This window comes from Armigeres subalbatus, unplaced genomic scaffold, assembly GCF_024139115.2.
Source record: "Armigeres subalbatus isolate Guangzhou_Male unplaced genomic scaffold, GZ_Asu_2 Contig736, whole genome shotgun sequence".
NCBI classification, from domain to species: domain Eukaryota; kingdom Metazoa; phylum Arthropoda; class Insecta; order Diptera; family Culicidae; genus Armigeres; species Armigeres subalbatus.
This window is the reverse complement of record NW_026943519.1, coordinates 154,782-176,786: the sequence shown is the minus strand read 5'-3', so window position 1 is coordinate 176,786 and position 22,005 is coordinate 154,782. Positions and strand designations below refer to the sequence as shown.

Below are 22,005 nucleotides of genomic sequence, written 5' to 3'. Positions count from 1 at the left end.
ACCTTTGGATCACCTCACGCTCGTTTGTAAGAAGGTTCCCGTTTATGTCCTTACACATATCGGGCTGTGGCACGAGGCCCTTACGTGAACGGTTCAACTTCTCATAGAACTTTCGTGCGTTATTAGCGCGGTACAGTTCCTCCGTCTCTTCACGGTCTCGATCTTCCTGCTGGCGCTTTTTCCTCCGGAAAATCGAGTTTTGTCTGTTCCGCGCCCGTTTGTATCGTGCCTTGTTCGCCCTCGTGCGGTGTTGCAGCAATCTCGCCCATGCTGCATTCTTCTCCTAAACTAACTGCTAACATTCGCCGTCATACCAGTCGTTTCTCTGATCCGGAGCCACCGTGCCTAGTGCAGCGGTTGCGGTGCTCCAATGGCGGATCGAATATCTCTCCAGCCATCTTCAAGAGATGCTGCGCCTAGCTGCTCTTCCGTTGGGAGTGCCACTTCCAACTGCTGCGCGTAGTCTTGGACTAGCCTACCGCCCAATGTTTAGCCGCGGCGGACGACTCCGACGCGTGTTGATCACCGTCGAGAGTTTTGAGCGCAAGCATACTGCAACGGATTCAATATTCGCACTGCGGTACGTCCGTACGTTCGTGATGTCGGAGAAGAATTTACCGTCGATTAGAACGTGGTCGATTTGGTTTTCTGTTACTTGATTAGGTGATTTCCATGTGGCCTTGTGGATATTTTTGCGGGGGAAGAAAGTGCTTCGGACTACCATTCCGCGGGAGGCTGCAAAGTTTATGCATCGTTGGCCGTTATCGTTCGATACGGTATGCAGACTATCCGGTCCGATGACCGGTCTATACATTTCCTCCCTTCCTACCTGAGCGTTCATGTCACCGAAAAGCAGATTTCCTGCAGCGCTACGAGATCGAAGTTGCGGGGATGTAATTCATCGTAGATTATCCTGTCGCAACCTGCGAAGCCTAGCGACTTGCAGTTCCATGTTCCAAGCTTCCAATCGTGATCCTTTATTCGTCGCCTAGGTCTTTGCCGATTGTTTCGAGTCGTATTATCTTCTATGTCGTTCGTAATAGTTGTTTTTAAAGGCGGCTTATTGGGCCTGCGCAAACCTCCTGTCTCGTCGGAGGGCCGTCGTGTCAGGGCTGTTTAGCGTCCCACCTAACACCAGGACTTGGGCTTGTGCGCTTTGAGCGGCACACGGTCGCTTTGGCGGAGCCTACTTGCGGATTCATGCACAACTCGCAGATGGCCTGGGGAGGGATCGTCAAGCCCTTGGACATAGTCCCTGCTGCCCCCTCGAGCGTTGAAAATTGGATTTATTACGCTCTTCACCACTACCATAGATCTGTTCATATGGTCAATAGGCATTTGACGTTTGAAGCTTTTTTCAGCAGATTTATGGGAGGTTTATTGATAGCAATAAGAGCGCCAATAAAACTGAGCAATCAGCTTGGTGATTGCTGTCATAAGTCCGCAATAAGAATTAAATAAATCCAAGAAGCATGGAAATTGTTACTTGGGTTATGTCCTTACACATATCGGGCTGTGGCACGTGGTCCTTACGTGAACGGTTTAACTTCTCATAGAACTTTCGTGTGTTATTAGCGCGGTACAGTTGCTCCGTCTCTTCACGTCTCTAGCTTCCTGCTGGCGCTTTTTCCTCCGAAAAATCGAGTTTTGTCTGTTCTGCGCCCGTTGCATTCTTCTCCTCAACTAACTGCTCACATTCGCCGTCATACCAGTCGTTTCTCGGTGAGTCAATTTCCGAGGTAGAACTGACCGCAGCACACGCCATCAGCACGGTGGAGGATTGGATGAGCCCTAGAGGCCTGTAGCTTGCTCAACATAAGACGGAGGTGGTTATCGTCAACAACCGCAAGTCGGTTCAACATGCAGTGATTGTTAGAGAAACTTTTTGCTGGGGGCTTTCGTCTGCCCTTTAGTGACCTTGGGAGAAATTGGAGGGTGGTCTTAGGTAGGGCGGAAATGCTTCCCTAAACAAGCCGAAGTGAACGAAACAATAGCAAGTAGAATGGAATAGTCTATATAAAATAAATTTAATCACTAGGATAGTTAGTTTTTCAAAGATTCATTTTAATTCGGATTAGCTTCCGTTGTTGGTTTTTATATAATTTTTAGTGTTGGATAAGGAGATTTAAATTTGCAGTTTACCGTAAGATTGCTGACGAGTGGTATCCGTGCGACGGGGCAGCGGCCAACGATAGGTAACGTCGGAGACCAGCTAATCGATGGTTAGATCCTCTAGACGGAAAAGCAGGTGGTCGTTTCCCTTAACTTTTCGCTTTCTCCGACAAGCGGACCGGCGTTCATGCTGGAGCTCGGGGTCTCCATCGCTGTGTACCGCATGGTGGATGGGTCAACCACCGAATGTCGTTTTCCCTCTGAGCTGTCGGTAGTGGAAAAAAGCGTACCGTCGGGGTCTAACTAATTTCGGCTGGCTTCACGAACGTCCTCGGAAAGCTGGTGCTTGGTATTAAGGGGATCAAAAGCCACACGATTTTCTTCGAAGGTTTCACTTCCGCGGCAAAATGGCGTACGAGCCGAGAGGCAGCTGGATCCCGATGACTTGTCACACGTCCTCGTGAAAACTAATGATCGGTATTAACCGATAGCGTCACACAATTCACCACAAAGTTACGGGGGTTTTACAGACGGGGACTTTCCGGAACTCACAGAACTGGCCACCCGAGAAAAAAGTATTTTCACTGGGGAAGAAAAATACTTTTAGCGGTTAGCTAAAAAACACGTCAGGTGCTGTTGGCTGTCACCTTGCAAGAGAACGATCTTCCTCCTGTCCGTTGGTTTTAACCCTCTCCTTTTTCGAGCGAAGCGATGACCGTGCTGACAGCTGTCAGCTGTCAGATGCGGTTGATGATTGTAGTGCATTACAGGGCGTTACGAAAGGAGTGGGTAAAACGGGACTAGGGTTGTTCATTGTTTGGACAGGATAAGTTTTCGATATGTTTTTCTTTCAGTTCTTTTCTGTTTCATTAAATTCATTAGTGTTCTAAATTCAGATTCATTTAACTATCCTTAAAAAAATAGAAGAAATATGAATCAAATATGTACAAACTGTTTACAACGAAATGAAACCTTTTTAGCAGGTTACATGATGCACGTGGGTGAAGTCGCGATCACAGCAAAGCGGAGTTTGAAGCTCCTTGGGGTCGTAAGAGACGACAAGCTGACCTTCGCCAGCCATGCCGACTACGCGTGCAAGAGGGCTTCGACTGCTGTTGCGGCATTATCGGGGACGATGTCCAACAACTCCAAGGTGTACGCCAGTAGACGTAGGCTACTGGCAGGCGTTGCCGTATCTATTCTTAGGTACGGCGGCCCGTCCTGGGCGAGAGCTCTGCGGGTAACCAGTTACCTGCGGAAGCTGGAGAGCACGTACCGCTTAATGTGTCTTAGAGTGATATCTGCCTATCGCACGATATCACATGATGCAGCTTGCGTGATTGCGAGCATGATGCCAGTCGGGCTGGTCATCCGGGAAGACGAGGAGTGTTTCGAGCTACGTGGCACCAGAGAAGCCCGCGAACGCATCAGGGTGACTTCGGTTGCCAGATGGCAGCGCGAGTGGGATAACTATTCTAAAGATAGGTGGACCCACCGGTTGATACCTAACATATCGAGCTGGGTGGAGAGACCCCATGGGGAAGTTCACTTCCATCTGACACAATTCCTGTCAGGCCATGGCTGCTTCCGGCAGTACCTCCACAGGTTTGGGCACGCGGAGAGCCCCGTCTGCCCTGATTGCCCAGGTGTTGACGAAACTGCAGAGCACATACTGTTCGTATGTCCTGGTTTTGACGTCGAAAGAAGAGCTATCCTAGACGTTTGCGGTCGGGACACAACCCCGGATACTTTTATCCAGAGGATGTGCCAAGCGGTGGAGAAGTGGAACGCAGTTTCGACTGCAACCACTGTATTGAAACCGATACTGCATTGCTTATCAATGTAATGGAGTAATTCGACATGCACTTAAACACTAAGGATACGGGTAACGCTACAAAAGATCTAATAACTGGCCGCAGTGGCACACCCGAACAGGAAATAAAAGTATAGGGGAAGGTGGGTAGACTCTATCCCCGGGGAGACTTGATCACCCCCTGTTTTATCGAGAACTAAAGTAGTTTTGTTCTAGCATATTTTTTAGTATAGATCCTCCAGACAAATGAACTTTATGTGGTGAGTTATTTTTGGATTGACAACCTTATTTATTCTGCAGGGCGGTTTGTATGTTTTGACCTTCCTAAAGATTTTTTTATTGGCCACGCAAAATTTGAATAACTTTTCATAACAATGACCAAATGCTTTCGTTTTTTCACAGCACAAAGCCATAAATGTGCTTAATGATTTGTACTGATGAAAATGTCAACATTCCATCAAAGTTTTAGAATATTTGGATTTGAAGTTATTGCCTCAATATGGGGACATTTGATCCCCCATTAGTCACCCATACAAAAATTTGGCGAAAAAATTCAAAAAAATATAAATCTGTTCACAGGCTTCTAATTTTTTGTAGATTTGACAGATTTGATGAAGGGCTGTCAGGAAAAATTATTTATTGCATAGATATCATAGAAAGCGGATCAAGTCTCCCCAAATTTTATAATTGCATGTGTTGCAAAATCGTTCATGTATACGCACAGCAATTCGAAAATTGCGCGTATTTTGAAGGAAAAATATTTAAAAAATCAGAGGACGCCTTTCATATTTTATCAAAGCAAGTTCTTGGAGAGGGATCAATTTCCCCCGAATATTTTAAAAGTAGATTTTTGACAGCACTCTAAAAAATCGATTGTGTATCAATAACAACAATAATTTAAGGACTGTCATACCTCAGTAAAGTTAAATACTATATTTCTTAGAGAGTCTGTGTGGAAATCGCGTATGTTTATTTATTTTTGGCTGTGATACATCGGAAATTAGAAAAGGGGATCAAGTCTACCCAGTCTCCCCTAATGGAAGGCTGGAAGACCCCTGTTGATACATTACGTAAAATTTGAATTAGCTTAAATTCTAATTTTTTAATTAATGGAACGAGATTACAGCCCAAAGTTCTATTACAAATATCAAGAGGCTCGGAGTCTGCTTAACTTGCAATGTATCAGAATATGTCTCCTTGTGGCGACATTCTGATATGAAATAGGTTGTAGATATGAATGTAGATGTTTCTTTCAGCGTTTTTTTTTAATTCGATTTCAGGGATAAAAGCCCGAGTGGAAATTGCTCCCGTAATCTATATACACAACATTTTAGTATTTCTCGTACACTCCAATAATGGTGTTATATACCAATCGACACAGCTCGACGAATTGTGTAAGCGTTTGTCTATCCGAATGTACGTGTTTGCACATTAACTAAGAAAACAACATTTCGATTAGCAATTCTCATCGCACTTTCTTCCAATAAAGTAAATTTGACGGTGGTTGAAGCATGATTGGATTGGATAGCTATTTGATTTGCTCACGACTGGTCATTGCTTTCAAAAGTTAGCATTAGCATTAGCATTAGCATTGAGCAATTCGCACAAATTCGTAGGTGGTACAAGCCAAGACTATTGTATGAGAGTAGCATTACTTTCATCCGTTACCTCAGATATTGATTTGGGACTAATCACTATCTCTTAGATGGAAGCATTGCACTCTCCAATAGTCGAGATCTGTCCTGGCCACGTCCTTGCGAATGCTGAGGAAGGGGAAGGATGGTTTGTTGGACACCTACTTAAGAAAGATGCAGAGAACTCTACGACCTCCTACGATAGGTGCCACGGGAGGTTTTGGGATTGTGTGAAAGGTTATAACAGTAGGAATCGTTTTGGTAGAACGTGAAACACAGAAAGAACTAAGATAGAAATACAAAGTAGGAAAGGGACGAGTCTGGAATTGAACCCACGACCTCCTGCTTATAAGGCAGAAGCAGTAGCCACTAGACCACCGAGCTCGTCTGGTCATTGCTTTCAAAAGTTGTGATGAAAATGGTGTGTAGAAGTAAAAAGGTCGATTTTTTGACTAATTTTGAGAACGGCAGAATATCACTACTAGATGAATCAATTTGGTTTGAGAATCAGGAATTCCTCCAGCATCGTTTAATAATCATCTTGTTGTTTGCCCTTTATGGGAAATCAGAAATGTCCCTTATCTCTCTCGCGCTCAGTTGCAATCATTTCGTTGTGCTGTGTTGACTTGCTAGCAATATTATCGTCACTTCACAGGTTCTCACAATGCGATCATTGGCATTTTATTTTCTTCTGTTTTATTTTGAACTTGAAACTTATGCCGCTCCTGCGGCCTCCTCGGTTGAAAAGGCATCCAAATTGGCTAAAAGGAAAAGTTCCAGACGTGTCAATATTTTGCCTGACCCAGCTGAGGTCCTGATAATACCAGATATTTCTGAGCCAAATGCGGAAGTAATTTGATCTTCATGTGGAATTGTAAAACACATATTACGATTATACTATTTTGAAGGCTATTCTGCGAGATTTGGGTTACAACGAAATCGATCAAAATGATGACGATCTCCGGATCATCGGGCTTACGGATTCTTCGGAACGTGCTCTGAGTGAGATTATAAGCATCTTCCAGCACGACAATGACATACCGGTGACAGGCGTTTTGGACGATGAAACGAAACTGGCAATCGGCAGGCCCCACTGTGGGTCGAAGAAAAGTGCCAAACTAAAAGGGGGCGATCGAAAATGGAGCAAAAATGTTCTGACGTACAGCATAGAAAACTATCCACGAGGCAAACGGATGGCTCCCATCCAGTCGATGCTATTGAAGGCATTCAACGAATGGAGCAAGGTGACGAACTTGGATTTTGTGGAGGTGGATGGTGTGGATGCCGATATTGAAATCAACTTCGGCGGACGAATTCATAAGCAGCGGGAAGTCGATGCACTTTCGACGATCCGAATACCTTAGCGCACGCATTCTTCCCAGAAGTCGGTGACATTCATTTTCATAATAAATATTTCTTCAACGATGAAGACGTCACGATGGAGGACTTCCTGGATACGGCCATGCATGAGATCGGGCATTCGCTAGGACTGGAGCATTCTCGGTCGAAGGCATCGCTGATGCATCCTACCGAGAGCAATCGATTCAATGAGCCACAACCTATTGATATCAAAGTTTGTTGCGAAATCATTTTTCGGTATAATCCTTATTTTAACCATTTTCGTCGATTTCAGAATATTCAAGTAATGTACGGCGTTCGTAGAGGGGGAAGATCGATGAACAACGACGCTCCCAAATTGTGTTCGTTAGAGAAAATTGACGCGGCCATTCAAGAATCAGACGGAAACTTGTACATTTTTGCCGGGAACTTCTACTACAATTTGAACGAAAAGCGTCCTATTGGGCGTTTAATCTCGTCGAAGTGGCCGGGGCTTCCAGGTCTGTCGCAAATTTTAATTTCTGGTTAATTTTTCTAACTGTTTTACTCAGGAAATATCGACGCTGCCCTGCGCTACGGTGACGGGCGCAGCTACTTCTTCAAGGGTAACAAATACTGGCGTTTTGCGGACGGTCGATTGAATGCGGGTCACCCGCGGTTGATCAGCGAAGGATTCCGGGGGCTGCCTAGCGACATCGATGCCCTGATGAGTGACGATGATGGGGATATATTCGCGATGAAAGGTAACCAGTACTGGGTTTACGATGTGAGCAAGCGGCGCGTCGGATCGGAGTATCCTGCCAAAATGCGAGACATGGGATTGCCGAACAACGTCGATGCAGCGTTGGATACCGAAGATGAGGTGGTGGCGTTCAGGGGTGGGTTGAAGTACGTTTTACAACAGAATGGGAGATTTAAGGTGGACGAGAATGATTGGTTGGTATGTGCACAATAAGGGTCACAACAAATGTCGTAACAATAACTCTATTGAAATAAATGAGGGTTAAGTAAGAAGTTGGAAGTTTTGTCGCACAAAAAAGATTATTCCTCAGGCAAAGAATGAGAAACTTGAACGTGTGTAATCTAACCCCCACTGTCTGGCAGTGATATTATATGGAAGAAAGCTGTCTGTATTACATGATTTCACAGTCAGCTTTATTGCAGTTCTAGTGACTCGTTTCAGATTGCCTGGTGTTTCATGACCAGTCCAAAGTCCCTTTTGCTTACAATAAGCCCAGCCTGTTTATTAGACCTCTTCATGTTTTCAAAAAGTATCAAAAATTCAACCGGTCAGTCCAAAACCACAATTTTTACGCTAAAATAAGTCTCCTGTCAAATTTTCAGCTAATTCGGATAAAATTTCGAGGTGGCTCATGTCGATTTAGTGTTTTTGGGCTATTTTCTATTTTGAAAAAAAAATCTAACGAGAGACATAAAAACCGAAAAATTTCGCAACAACCTCTATACGGATGATTTTGGTGTGCTCTACAAGTCTTGTGAACATTGCGATCCGTTCCGTTCACGTTTTGACCATGTTAAAGTGATTTTCGAGCTTTTGAGTGCATAAATACACTGTTTCCCTTAAGAGGTGAGCCAGCCAAGGGCTGAAAACCTCTTAAATAAAGACGATAATAATAATAACACTGTTTCCCCTAAAGTCGTTGTTCTACAAATTTCTTGAATTTATGACAAATCATTGCTTATTTATTATATTATTATTCCTCTTTTTTTCCCTGGACATTTGAGTAATATAATTACTAACATACGATTAACCGTTAAATTAAAAACAAAAATCAGAAACTGAACATTTGCCATAAATTTACACGTTAGGATTTCTTCAAACAAGTTGTTCGAACAAAGAAGCGGTCGATAACTGTTCGTATCCTAGGTTGATTTTAATGAAATTTTGTGCACGACAGCTTTAATTTGTGTTTGTATTTACACTGCGTGAGTTTCATTGCAGAATTTCCAGTAGTTTTGAAATTACAGTTGAAGGAACAGGACGTGCGCGATATATGTGCAGTGCACTCACCTCAACAATCCACACCTTAAGAAAAGATGCTAATAATCCAATTTTGTGCCAATTACTCCAAAATCAACTGAGCTGCGTCCGATCCAAATGTACTAGACCAGAATAAAAATAAAAGCTTTGAAGGCATCCAAAATATTGCATTGAAGAGGCATTTTATGAGACTTTGAAGGTATTTGGCCGCATGGCGCACTATTTTTTGTACACACATACACGTTCACATCCACACATAATCCACACGTAGGCTTACATGGGCTTATTTTTTTGCATTCGGGTGAAGCTTCTTAGTTGTCGACTAAGTGTGGCTAAGCGATACGACAGGGCTAATTTTCTTCAAAGTGAAAATGACAATGATGGCGTCGCTAGCTAGTCATCGGCAGTGGCTCCTCGGCCAATTTATTCGCCACGATAGTGTCTGTGGCTGTCAAATCTTCTCGAAAGATTCAGGAATTTGGTTGTTGTTAATGTTTGGAACAGCGCAATCATAAAAAATTGGACATTTTCTAATGGACTTAGTTTAGTAGATAGCATAAACATACTCGGGGTAAGTGCGAGAAAATATCACTTAATTGCTATGGATGCCAACATAACTCATACGATGATTTGCCACTAAAACGTCAATCATCCGATGCACGCTTGTGACTAAGGGTATGCGATACACGCTTTTTCCTAGCGAAACGAAACGAAACAAAATTAAAAATTTCTATGTTGATTCGAAACGAATCGAAACTAAATATAGATTAACTTACGTGACTTCGAAACGATACGAAACCAGGGTCCATTTAATTCGAAATTTAACGACACGAAACGAAATTTTATTTTTTTTTTCGCAGAATTTTTATTAAATTGAGTTACATTATGTACGGAGTTTTGATTTCACTTTTCAAAGCCAAATATGTAACTGTTTTGCGACTAATAGAGCTATAAATGTTAATAAGAGAAGAAGTAGTCTGTGATAAATCGCCTCGTTACGGCAGCAGTTTGCTAGATATGAATTGATTTTCCTTTCCCATACAAAAAGTTGTATCAAAAGGCTAGTTATCATTCCTTCCGAATTCAATCTTTATATAGGATGCTCGGCCCATAGTCTTATTTGTTATTTGTTATTTGTTTGTTTATTATCCAACTGACAATGATTGTCTCAATGAATATGACTTATTCTATTCTAAATCTATTTGGTAACGTCCGGCGGTACGGAAAACTTCTAGTAGTCGTTGTCGAAACACGTCAGCAGAAACATTGTAGTCAAAGTATGAAAAAATGATTTAATTGATGGCAGATTGCACGGACGGGCTCGTTCAAAGCATAATTGCTGTTCCTCGATTCCAGAAAAAGAAAGTTACGATGACGAAGCGGTCTTTCTGGTGCGTATATTTGAATTTGGGCCAGCAATGCTGGACAATCGATGTCACCTGTGAGCAATTTTCCTGCAAACGTTGCTTGAGCGAATCTTCTTCTCACGTCAAGTGGTTCGATTCTCAAAAGACGACATCGCTCCTCGTACGGTGGCAAATTCCATTGGTCACGCCAACCAATAACGCACAAATTATTTTGAACGGCTTCTATTCGAGCAATCCAATTGGCTTGAAAAGGACACCAAACAACAGCATTCGATTCCAATAAAGATCTCATAATCGAGCAATAGAGAGACCTGAGGCACATCAGATCCCTGAACTCATCAGCGATTTTGAACATAAAGCCAAGTTGACGATTAGCTCTGGTCACTATATCGTTATAGTGGACACGGAATGTGAGGGCACTGTCCAGAATAACACCAAGGTCCTTAACTTGCTGAACCCGAAGAAGAGTCTGTCCGTTGAGGACGTAGTCGAATGTGAATGGCTGATTTTTCCGATGAAACGAGATAATGTTGCATTTTTCGATACTTAGTCTTAGCAAGTTTCTTGAGCACCACTCAGCAAAGATGTTTACCATGTTTTGTAAATAATAGCAGTCGGAGTAACATTTTACTATTTTGACTATTTTTGTGTCGTCTGCGAATAAGTAGCGGCATCCAGGAGGTAGCAACAGGGAGGCGTCATTTATGAAAATAGAAAATAGAAGAGGCCCAAGATTACTGCCTTGCGGGACTCCAGAATTATTGACAAACAGTTGGGATTCCGAACAACCTATTTTTACGCTGACTGAACGGTTTCGCAAGTAGGATCTAAACCAGTCTACGCTCCTTGAAGATGCTCCGAGTCTCTCCAGTTTGGCAAGCAGAATTCCGTGGTCAACTGTGTCGAACGCTGCCTTCAAATCCATGTATGCAGCATCAACCTGCCAGCCTAAGTCCATGCTCCGTAAGCAGGAGGAAGTAAACTGTATCAAATTCGTGGATACAGAACGCTTCGGGTAGAATCCGTGTTGATCTTTGTCGATGTAGTTTTTGCAACACCTAAATAGGCAATCATCCACTATTATTTCAAATAACTTGGAGCAAGAGCACACAATCAGCTCGGCGAACTGAGCTAGTTTCTGTTTGTCCTATAAGTTTGTATACGTGTTTGTGCATATGAGGAATGCAAATATTGTTGCGAAATTTTCATCATTAACTGAATTCAATCAAGTGCAAAAAGCAGCTGTTATGGTCAGTATGAGCTGAAAGCAATCATGAGTAATGAACTCAGCAATTTTATTGATCTTCCAACCCGTTCTGGATTTTGTTTTTTTTTGAAAATTTCATGCAAAGATCTAGGAATGCTCACTACTTTGCAATGTTCCGTACATATTATTTGCACAATCAAAGAAGAGTTTAGTTATTAACTTACAAATCGTAGTTGCTAATCATGATTGGCCGAGAAACAGCAAATATGCACACTGCACGGCTCACCAATTGCATAATCTACCTTTGATAAAAAAAGTTATTCTCATTGTACTTGCTTCGGAGTTTCCAATTCATGATCAATAATGATGCCGGTCACGTGCTTACAGCCAATTTATCTCTTAGGGCCTTCTTTACTCTTACACATGTGCTAAACCTGGATTGGGGCCTAAGCGGAGGTGAAGAAATCGGTGGAGGAGGTGAAAAAAGTCATCACAAGGGCTACGGCATTGCCTCTTTGACAATATTATACTGATCTGGTTCATTTCTGGTTACATTTACACAAATAGGATAGAATAGTTAAAGATACTTTTCGTTTTCTGTTAGATATTTCTAACAAAATACTGAAGGCGTTTTATAAAAGAAAACTAAATACGTATTTGTCGACTCAGAATGGGGTTATGCAGTAAGCATCTCAAATAGCCATGCGAGCAAAGGCGTAGGATTGCCAATCCGGGGATGGCGAGTTCGATTCTCGGTCTGGTCTAGGATGTTTTCGGTTGGAAACATTCTCGACACCCTGGGCATAGTGTTCGTTTGCTTGTTTTATTGTCCAGTAGCGTAAGATACAAATCTTTTAAATTACTACCTCCGTTTCAAATCGCGATATTAAATCTGCCTAATGTGGTATTCTAATATCTTATTCTAATTTTTATTCTAATGTTTTAAATAATTACTTTGTTAACGATTCCAAAATTCGATGCAGCCTCTCTTGAAAATTGCTCCCGATGGAGAACGTTTTAAAGCAGTTGGTAATGAGTTCCAATGTATCACACCTTCTGCAAGCGGCAACCTCTGGTTTGGATGAGTTTTTGAAACAATAATGGTGGGCAGTGGCGTAGCCAGAAAATTGGTCTGGGGGGGGTTTTCTGAACATTTTTTTTTAGAAAAAAAAATTTTCTTCCAAAAATTTTGTCTTTGGGGGGGGTTTTATACCCAAAACCACCCCCGTGGCTACGCCACTGATGGTGGGGATTGTGTTACCATTAAATTTCTCAAGAAGACACATGAACGATGTGCGTAGAAATATTCCAACGGGCATCCGATAAGCTGTTGTTGCAAGTGTCTCACATGATCATAACGGGTCAAATTGAAGACATATCGTACACAGCAGTTCAGTGCTACACGGAGGCGATTGAAGGAACTAGCACTAGGACGGATGTGTAGAATGTCACCAAATAAAAAATGTGGCAGGATAAGCGATTTGAAAAGCATCAGCTTAGTGGTAGTTGTTACGGGTTGGCGTTGTAATTTTAATAAAACTAATTAATCCTAACACTTTAAAATTTTGCCTGAAAATAAAGTAATAAAACAATTGCATGGTTGAAAACAATTAGAGATAAAATGATGACACACAAGCCGAGTTCGATACGGGCGTTCCGACGTGGATAGGGTCATTTTGGTCCTGGTCAGTCCTATGAGGGTTGACCTCTTACTTTGCCTTCCTACGTTTACTACATTCCCCTAGTTCCTTCTGGGCTCCTGCTTGAATTCGGCCGTATTTTGATATCCTGCTGTGGTCCTAATGGTACGCTGTTCTCCGGTGGTAATGTTTGCCTCTGAAGGATTGAAGTTGCGGTGAGGCTTTACCCATTAACTCCTCGCCAAAATTTGCAATTTGACAGAAGTCCTTTTATTTTTCGACCTTTCTTTCAAGGAAAGGATCAGAACGCCACTTGTTAAATGTGATGGTATTCAGAATCCGAAAAATTCGGAGGGAGTCTGAAAAAATGCTCGAAGGCTTCTTATCGAGGTCCTTCAATAAAGGAATGAGAAAAAAATCGAATGCGAATTGGCATGGCATGTCTGTTGGTTTGGCGGAATGGTGATCGCTGGGGGGGTGGGACTCATATTTAGGAAATGCCCGTTCGCCTGTTGTGAAAGGCCTCATTCCCGAAGCTTAATGTTATGAGGCTATCGGGGTGCTAGACTTCATGAAATAATCGGGCGTCTTTCAGGAAGCAAAAGATGGCTGCCATTGTAGCTTTATCATCCGCCAGTGCGTCCCGAATGCTACCCGGTGTTCCGTAGAGATTTCGGGGGTAGTCATATTTGGGACACCGACAGACAAAGTGCTCCACACTACTTTCAGTGTCACATAGATCACTAAGGGACCGAAAAGGGCCCTCACCAAAATTGTGAGAGACCCTTGTGTGGCCGGTCCGGAGCCTTGAGATGACCTGCTGCTCTTTCTGGGTGGCTGGTTCATTCCAGGAGTCGGTGGTTCCTTTAACTTTTCTAAGGAAGTCCCCTCTATTGCTGCTCCATATCCGAGCCCAGTCCTGGCCGACGACGCTCTTCGTCCATTTCTTAACGTCGGCCAGCGGGACAGACGGGTGTATAATAGACCCTCGTGTCCGACACTTGCCAGGGCGTCGGCCTCGTTATTTCCCCTCATGCCGTAATAACCGGGGATCCATGCAAAGGTGGTACCGGGTACAGGGTTATTACGGAGATCCTGAAATATTTTCCGCGCCAAATCCGCGCCGACTAAAATCAAATTCGCGCCATTTCCGCGCGATATGAAATCCACTCCGCGCCAAATCAGCGCGATCCAGATCTAAATTCTAAGCAAATACACGTTAAATGTCAATTTTTGTATAACAATTTATTGAGCGTCTTCTCTTCAAGTTCTTTTTTTTTACAATATTACAGATTTCAAATATGATTTTAAACTGCAACATATGTTTGTATCAAAATGCTAATAGGACTAATAAAACCGCAGTAAGTATTACAACCCTTCTAAATGGCCTTATTCGCCACTAGAAGTACTGAATCTAAGGGAACAAGAACTAAACAGTCAAAACTATTTGCATAAGCACCGCTTTTTGGATTAGATGATGGCTTTGGCATGTTTTGTTCCGTTATTATCAGGGTTTTTTTGTTGATAGAACTTTATAAAATTCGGCACAAGGTACGTTGATTACAAATGAATGTAAGGGCCAGATTTGATCATAATTGATTAAAGATAAACGTGGCAAATATTAAAATATCTGCCAAAACCGCAATTTCCTTTAAAGTAATAAATTAGGCAGCTTTGTTGTAGTTCTTGATCACAAGACAAACTTGCTTAGATATTAAGGAATTAGACAATGAAGCTCCGTTTTTAAACAAAACTTCTGTGAAACAAATATTTGAATTCATATCAAGAAACAAATAATACAAAATCTAACATAGTTGCTCAAGCTCAAATAATACAAAATCTAACATAGTTGCTCAAGCTCCGTTGATTTTTAAGTCAGAATCAAACGGAAGGAATATTTTTAGAAACTTCAGAAGAAATTTCTTTGGAAATACGGCAAAATAATTTGCGTAAACTCCAACAGAAATTAGTCCATTATTTCTCCTTCAATTCTTGTAACAAGTTTTTCTAAAAGCTCATGCAGAATTTTTTTTGACCATTCTTACTGGAATTTCATTTAAAAACTCCGAGAACTCATGTAGAAATTCATCTTTCGTGCGCCGATTCATCCCAAAGATTTCTGCGGGTCATCCTGCGGAAATTCTCCCTGAAATTTTCATGGAAATGGATCTGTGGAAATTCTTCCGAGAACATCTGTGGGAATTTCTCCGAGTATTATTACAAAAATTCCCCAGGGAAATTATTTTGTAATTCATTTGGGAATTTTGTCGTGAGTTCAAGTCAATTCTCCACAAATAACCTGCGGAATATTTTCAGAGCTAACTTGCAAAAACCCCTTCATGAATTCCTACGGAAATCGCTTTAGAAATTCTTGCAGAAATTGATTGGTGACTTCCTGCGGAAAAACTCCCGGTACAATTTTTGAGCACAAAATATCTATGATCATCGCTATAAATCTTTTGTAAATTCAAGGCGGCATTCTTTTCGATTTTCTATAGTCATTCCTGCGGTCACCGCTCCAGGAAATTCCTCCAAAAATGTCTTTATAATTTTTCGGGTTTTTAATGCTGCAGAAATCCTCTTTACGCTGTGGAAATTTATTTGCATGGAATTTATACAAGGATCATCATAGGGTCCTTATGGAAATTTCTTTAGGAAGTTTCTTCGTTTTCTATTGGTAATCCTGTAAAATACCCCCGGAGTTAACCGAAAATATCATAAAAAAGCCACCAGAGCCCAGAAATAACTTTTGAGAATCATCTTCTAATTTTTGATCGACTTTCTGCGGAAGAACTTATTTAGATGAGGCATGTGCATTAAATCACAGAAGATTTTTATGTTTTCAATTGTTGTATAAACCTCTATTCGTACTAGATGAATGTTATAAAGGAAATATAAAATGTTCCAATATTATGAGAGAATTCCTGACGACTTTTGAAAAATGATATGCTGAGTGGTTCATCGTAAAAGAAACAACCAATCAGAAACTGACAAATATCTTGGAATTACGAAAAAATTGACAAGATGAAAATGGGTGTTCATGTCCTTCAATAGACATGGTTTGTGTACGTCATGTTTTAGAATGGATTAAAATGACAACAAGTGGCGTATCTCTCCTCATAATATTTGTTTAAATAATGCTTGAGAGTGTAATGCATGCCATTAAATAAGGACTTGGACATATCCAAAATAATGTTCATAAACTTGGAACGCAAATTTGTTCTCAACAACATTTGCTAATGAAAATAAAGCCCATCTAGATAGGCATAAAACTAATTTTCAAACAAACTTTCTAAGATTTTGACGTAGGACTACGTCTGTGTTTTCTATATTGGGGTACACTTTACGATTGCGAAAATCGGGGACCGTCACGAAAATATGATAGACTTTAAACTTTAATATCTAAGCCGTTTCTCGATGGATTTTCAATTTTTTTGGACCATTCGATCAAGGATGAGTCAACGCTTCTTTGTATTTATTTGAAAATACTGATTTTCAACTATTTATTATCGATAATCAATTATTTGTTTAGAAATAGGTAAACTAACCAATCACGTACATGCATCACTAGCACAGACATCAAAAATCAATCACTTGCGGGTTTGGATCTAATCCTCAGTTTGAACAAGATTTCACGCATAGCAGACGCATCAAAGCGATTGTAGCGGAGCGGACACAGCATCATGGAGGCGCTAATAACAATTTCAAAGAAAATCCATCGCATTGGTGGTGGTGCTCGATGTGTTGCTGCAGATCATTCAACCTCAACGAACCAGAATTTCATATGAAGAAAAGGTTGACCATAAAAATAGCACTGTGGCGATCCATTGGAACATTGGAACATTGGGAATAAAAAATTGGTTCTTCTCAGGACCAACATTTTATTAGAAGAAAGAGTTAATTGCGAAAATGGACTGTTTCGGTGGCATCGGGTTTGGCGTGGTAGTTTGGTTGCTGTTAGTGATCCCATCCATCAAAATTCACTACATCATCTCCCTCCGACGCGCTATCAAATTCGCTATTTACGATTGATCTCATACCCAAATTCAGAATCTTTCGAGAAAGTTTCATTCTCCGAACGGTTCGTTGTTCTGTGAAACCCGATCGAACTGGCTCGCGCGCGGAAAGCCGCTTTCTTATATCTAATGAAATAATCCATTAGCCCCGCCCATTCATTAATCGTTATGAGTGCACATTATATTTACACTATATCAGCTCACAAAGGGCGGGGCTTACGGGTTTAATTTATTAAATACAAGAAAGCTGCTGTTCGAGTGCGCGAGCCATTTTGATCGAGATTCCACAGAAGGCGGTTCGACATCGGATGCAGCGAAGCGGACACAGCAGCACGAAGTGGGTGGCAGTGTGGCAATGCTGCAAATTTACACAAGCGATTGGATGCAGTTAGTGATTGGAATGGGAATTGGGAAAAGAAAATCGGTTCTTCTCAGGACCAACATTTTACGAAAAGGAAGAGGTAATTGCGAAAATGGACTGTTTCGGTGGCATTTGGTTTGGCGTGGTAGCTTGGTTGCTGTTAGTGATCCCATTCATTAAAATTCACTACATCATCTCCCTCCGACGCGCTATCAAATTCGCTATTTACGATTGATCTCATAACCAAATTCAGAATCTTTAGAGAAAGTTTCATTGGATACTTAGAATTCATAATTCTCCGGTCCGTTGTCCGTGGAAACCCGATCGAACTGGCTCGCGCGCGCGGAAAAGCAGCTTTCTTATATCTAATGAAGTAATCCCATTAGCCCCGCCCCTTCATTAATCGTTATGAGTGCACATTATATTTACACTATATCAGCTCACAAAGGGGCGGGGCTTACGGGTTTAATTTATTAAATACAAGAAAGCTGCTGTTCGGCGCGCGCGAGCCATTTTGATCGAGATTCCACAGAAGGCGGTTCGACATCGGATGCAGCGAAGCGGACACAGCAGCACGAAGTGGGTGGCAGTGTGGCAATGCGGAAAATTTATTTCAAATTTTAGAGGCTGAGCGAAAAATCATCAGGTGGCGGTCGGACAGTTTCAACGTAAGGTGCCGGCAAGCGTTTGGATGCAGTTAGTTATTAGAAAGTCGCATTGGGAAATGAAAAATGGTTCTTCTTAGGACCAACATTTTATGATAAGAAAGAGGTTATTGCGAAAATGAATTGTTTCTGTGGGATCGGGTTTGGCGTGGTAGCTTGGTATCTGTTAGTGATTCCATCCATTCAAATTTACTGCATCATCTCCCTCCGATGCGCCATCAAGTTTGCTAGTTACGATTGAGTTTTGCACTTTGAAGAAAATTCATCTCGGATTGTCGGATCAACCTTTTGTATAAAGGCCTTTTGGAGGACATCATCCTCAAAATTTACGAAATAAAGGAGAAATAAGCAGTGGCGTGAAACCAAACGGAAATATTTTTATTAGCAACGTTTGGTTTTCGCTCGCGATGTAAGCGTACGTGGCAAAGTAAGGATTGTGATGTCCCCGACTGGAAGCCAGTCGAGTGGCTTTAGCGGCCGATGAGTCATGTTAATTCCACGGTTAGAGACTCAAAGTCCATCCAACTGGGAGCAACTAATCGACTTCTTGATTGAGTTGGCCTCCGAGCAGTTTGCTCAATGTTAATAAAACGAGACAAATTATTATGGTAAATACAATCATTTTCGAATAGCTACGTAGTCCTACGTCACCTTTGCGTACAACCCGATTGGGCTGCACCTTTGAGTTTTTTCTAAGAAATTTCCACCTAAAACTAAATCCGCGCCAAATCCGCGCGAAACCCTAAAATCGTTATGTAAATCCGCGCCAAATCCGCGCCAAATCCGCGCCAAATCCGCGAAAACCGCGAAATCCGCGAAAATCGCAAAATCCGCGTAGTCGTAACAACCCTGCGGGTATCATCCCAGATAGTATTCCCTGGATCCAGGGGTGCTTGGGTGTCACGCTTTGGAGGTCAGAAACCATGCTCGCGGAGTTCGTAAGGATCACGATTGGTTTATTCGCTGGGATAGTGGTCGCAACAAAGACGGCGGCGGCTTCAGCGGAAAAAAATGTTGCACTGACGTGGCAGGCTCTCCGACATGGCCAGATTGGGTCCATAGACTCCGAAGCCGACTCCTCGGCTGGATACGGAACCGCCGGTGTACCGGATTTCGCTGTTCCGGAAGCGTGTTGCAAGCAGTTCTAATACAGACCGTCGGAGTTCCTCTGTGTTGTCACCCCTTTTAAACCGCGAAGCGATGGTGCGGTCGATGCTTACTGAAGTCGTCAGCTAGCCCTTCGGGTCTGTGCCAGTGGACCCGCGCCACTGGGGGGAGGCTAGTATCGGCTACACTTCTCAGGATCCGGTCAGCCTCATCGGGGAGAAGGATCCTGACTACACCTGAGGTAGAGGCAGCGGAAGAGGTGGCTTTGCGGCAAATGGCCATTAAAATACGGTGCCAGGAAGGGAGGATGCCAGCGTCAGCACATGCAGGTTTAGCGGGAGTGGACGGGAGTAAACCGGAGGCTGTCCGGACGTAGCTGTTAAAAACAGGCGAAAGAGTGTTGATGAGGCTCCGGTAGGCAGGGCATGTAAGCTCTAGGCCATAGAGCAGGCGACTATCAATGATGGCTTGTCCGATGTTTAATCTTGTGCTCCTGTTGTTAGTGCTGCGTTTTTTTTGTTTCGATGAGATTAACGCGGGGTTTGCAAGCTTTTTTTACCGCCTAGAAGTGCGGTAGAAAAGAGACTTTCCGGTCCAAGTCGACGCCAAGTCTACGGACGTACTTCCGGTTGGGGATGGCGTCCGTGCTGAGTTTTATGGATGGCCCGCTAACTGATGCCGGCCGGTGCAAACATGAAACACTTCCATGGTTAAAGCACCAGTCTAGCGTACTGTAGGGTCATGAATTCGAGTCCCATCGAAAGGAAAGTGGTTACCTCCAATACATTTTTCAAATCAATATCTTCCACATAATGTACATATTCACATATGAGTTTTCACAACATTGTAAATTAATGTCCAAGTCGGGTGGTTCAATCCCCGGAAATAGGCAATTAACTTTGATTGAACCAAAAAAATGTTGCCCATATTAATTGTTTTGTGTTTTGTTGTGCTTAATATATTAAAAAAAAGAAAATCCGACAGTTACAAACCGATAGTTAGCTTCAATTGTAATCTTTCTAGTAAAGAGTGTATCATCTTCATCTTGACTAAACAAATACATTTGTTTAATATTCTTATCTACTAGACAAGGATTGCCGAAATGTATTTCCTACTGATTGATAGATGAATCCTTCAATGGAACTGCTTTTCCTGCGCTCATGCGTATTTATTGCATTTCCATCGCGATTGGTTTGAAAAGCTCATTAGTGTCGAGGCATCAATTACCTAAATGTCGTTCGTTCGAATCCCATTCAGTGAAATGCCTTCCCAAATGTGGCCCACATGCAGGATCAAACCGTGTGCCATTCAGGTTTTTGAACTATTCGTGGGATCAAATTTCACCGCAGGGCGCCCGAGCCGGTTGAGGTTTTTGCGGCGACCGATAGGCAGTGGGGCGTTGTGCAAGGAGGCAAAACTATTGCAACGGGCTCGGAGCATTATAAATTATTTCTGTGGCACATTTAGAATTGATTACGCTGCTCAACTTTCGCTCGTTGATTGGTGCGGCGCGGTTGCATCAGGATTACCCTTCCACCATCAATGTGGATAGTTGATGTTGAATTGAAGAGACTACACGTATCTCTTTCGGATGTTTTGCAAACTTTGATGAACTTTGAACAGGTATGACAAAAATAATTTGCACCAATACAATGCAGATTGTATACGAAATCGATTCACTCCAACAAACCCTTTGAATTAATCATGTTTTGATAAAAACTGGGTAGAACTAATTAGTATCAGGGTACGACGTAGAAAACAATCTCATCGATGTACATCGATACAATCGTTAGTTTCGTAATCAGCTCCAAGGTAAATGGTGTATCGAACAACGAAAGTTAGTGCCTTAAGGTGATTATAGAATGAAGCCCGTGGTGAATTTCAAATTCACCACACGTTTCTCTACAATCATTTCCAAAAGCCTAAATCTGGCGTAATAGTTTTCGTACAGTGCCGGAAATAAAATTATGATTGTTCAGCATAACTAAGCAAACGATCTTCCATTATTTCAGCCCCATACGCGTTATGGTTCTTTCATCTCGTGCTCTTGAAAAAAATATTGGAAAAGCACGTGGTTTACAAAATGGCCGATTTCTGGCTTCATTCTATAATCACCTTAACTAATCTCGAGAAATTCAATATCCCCACTTAGCGGGTAAATCCATTTTTTATTAGTCATCACTAAATATGTCAAATTATTTCTCAATGATTTATCGCTTTCCTGGTGTAACGAACGGTATAAAATCAGAAAATATTGATACAATTGCAATTTGAAATACAGTGTATTACCCTTGTCATAACTCAATTTCAGCAGACAAAAATGTCCAATCGTTTTGAAACCTTGACATCTAGCAACAAAACAGAACCCACCCACCAAAAAACCGCATGTTTCCTCCCATTTTCAAATTTATCGACATCGTCGGCAACAAACGCAATAGTAGACAATAAAAACTATAAATTGTACCCACGAGACCATGGTTTTACAGCTCAAAACTCAATTAACACGCTTCATCAAATCCAATTTTTATTCCCCGTTTGGGGCCACGATTTGATCGGGAAAACAACTCCACCATCAGCTGCCTGACGGCATACGCAGACCTAGGCGTAAGTGGTGTGTAGTAGCAGGAAAGCAAAATAGCATCAGCCTTCGATAGTTGCATTGGTGGAAAAAAATGTAGAATGGATGAAAAATGGAACAAGGGATGATCGTTCATCGTATCAACCGATGTGTATGATATCACTG

At 42.1% G+C, this 22,005-nt stretch overlaps 1 protein-coding gene across 1 annotated transcript; it reads left to right on the top strand.

The window, feature by feature from the left end:
* Positions 1–6,158: 6,158 nt before the first annotated feature.
* Positions 6,159–7,911, top strand: LOC134204596 (matrix metalloproteinase-19-like). The gene is given in 5 exon segments (XM_062679396.1): positions 6,159–6,409; positions 6,468–6,885; positions 6,888–7,132; positions 7,193–7,397; positions 7,449–7,911. Coding segments are annotated over 5 exon segments (1,458 nt in total). The 5' UTR covers positions 6,159–6,223; the 3' UTR covers positions 7,853–7,911.
* Positions 7,912–22,005: the final 14,094 nt, after the last annotated feature.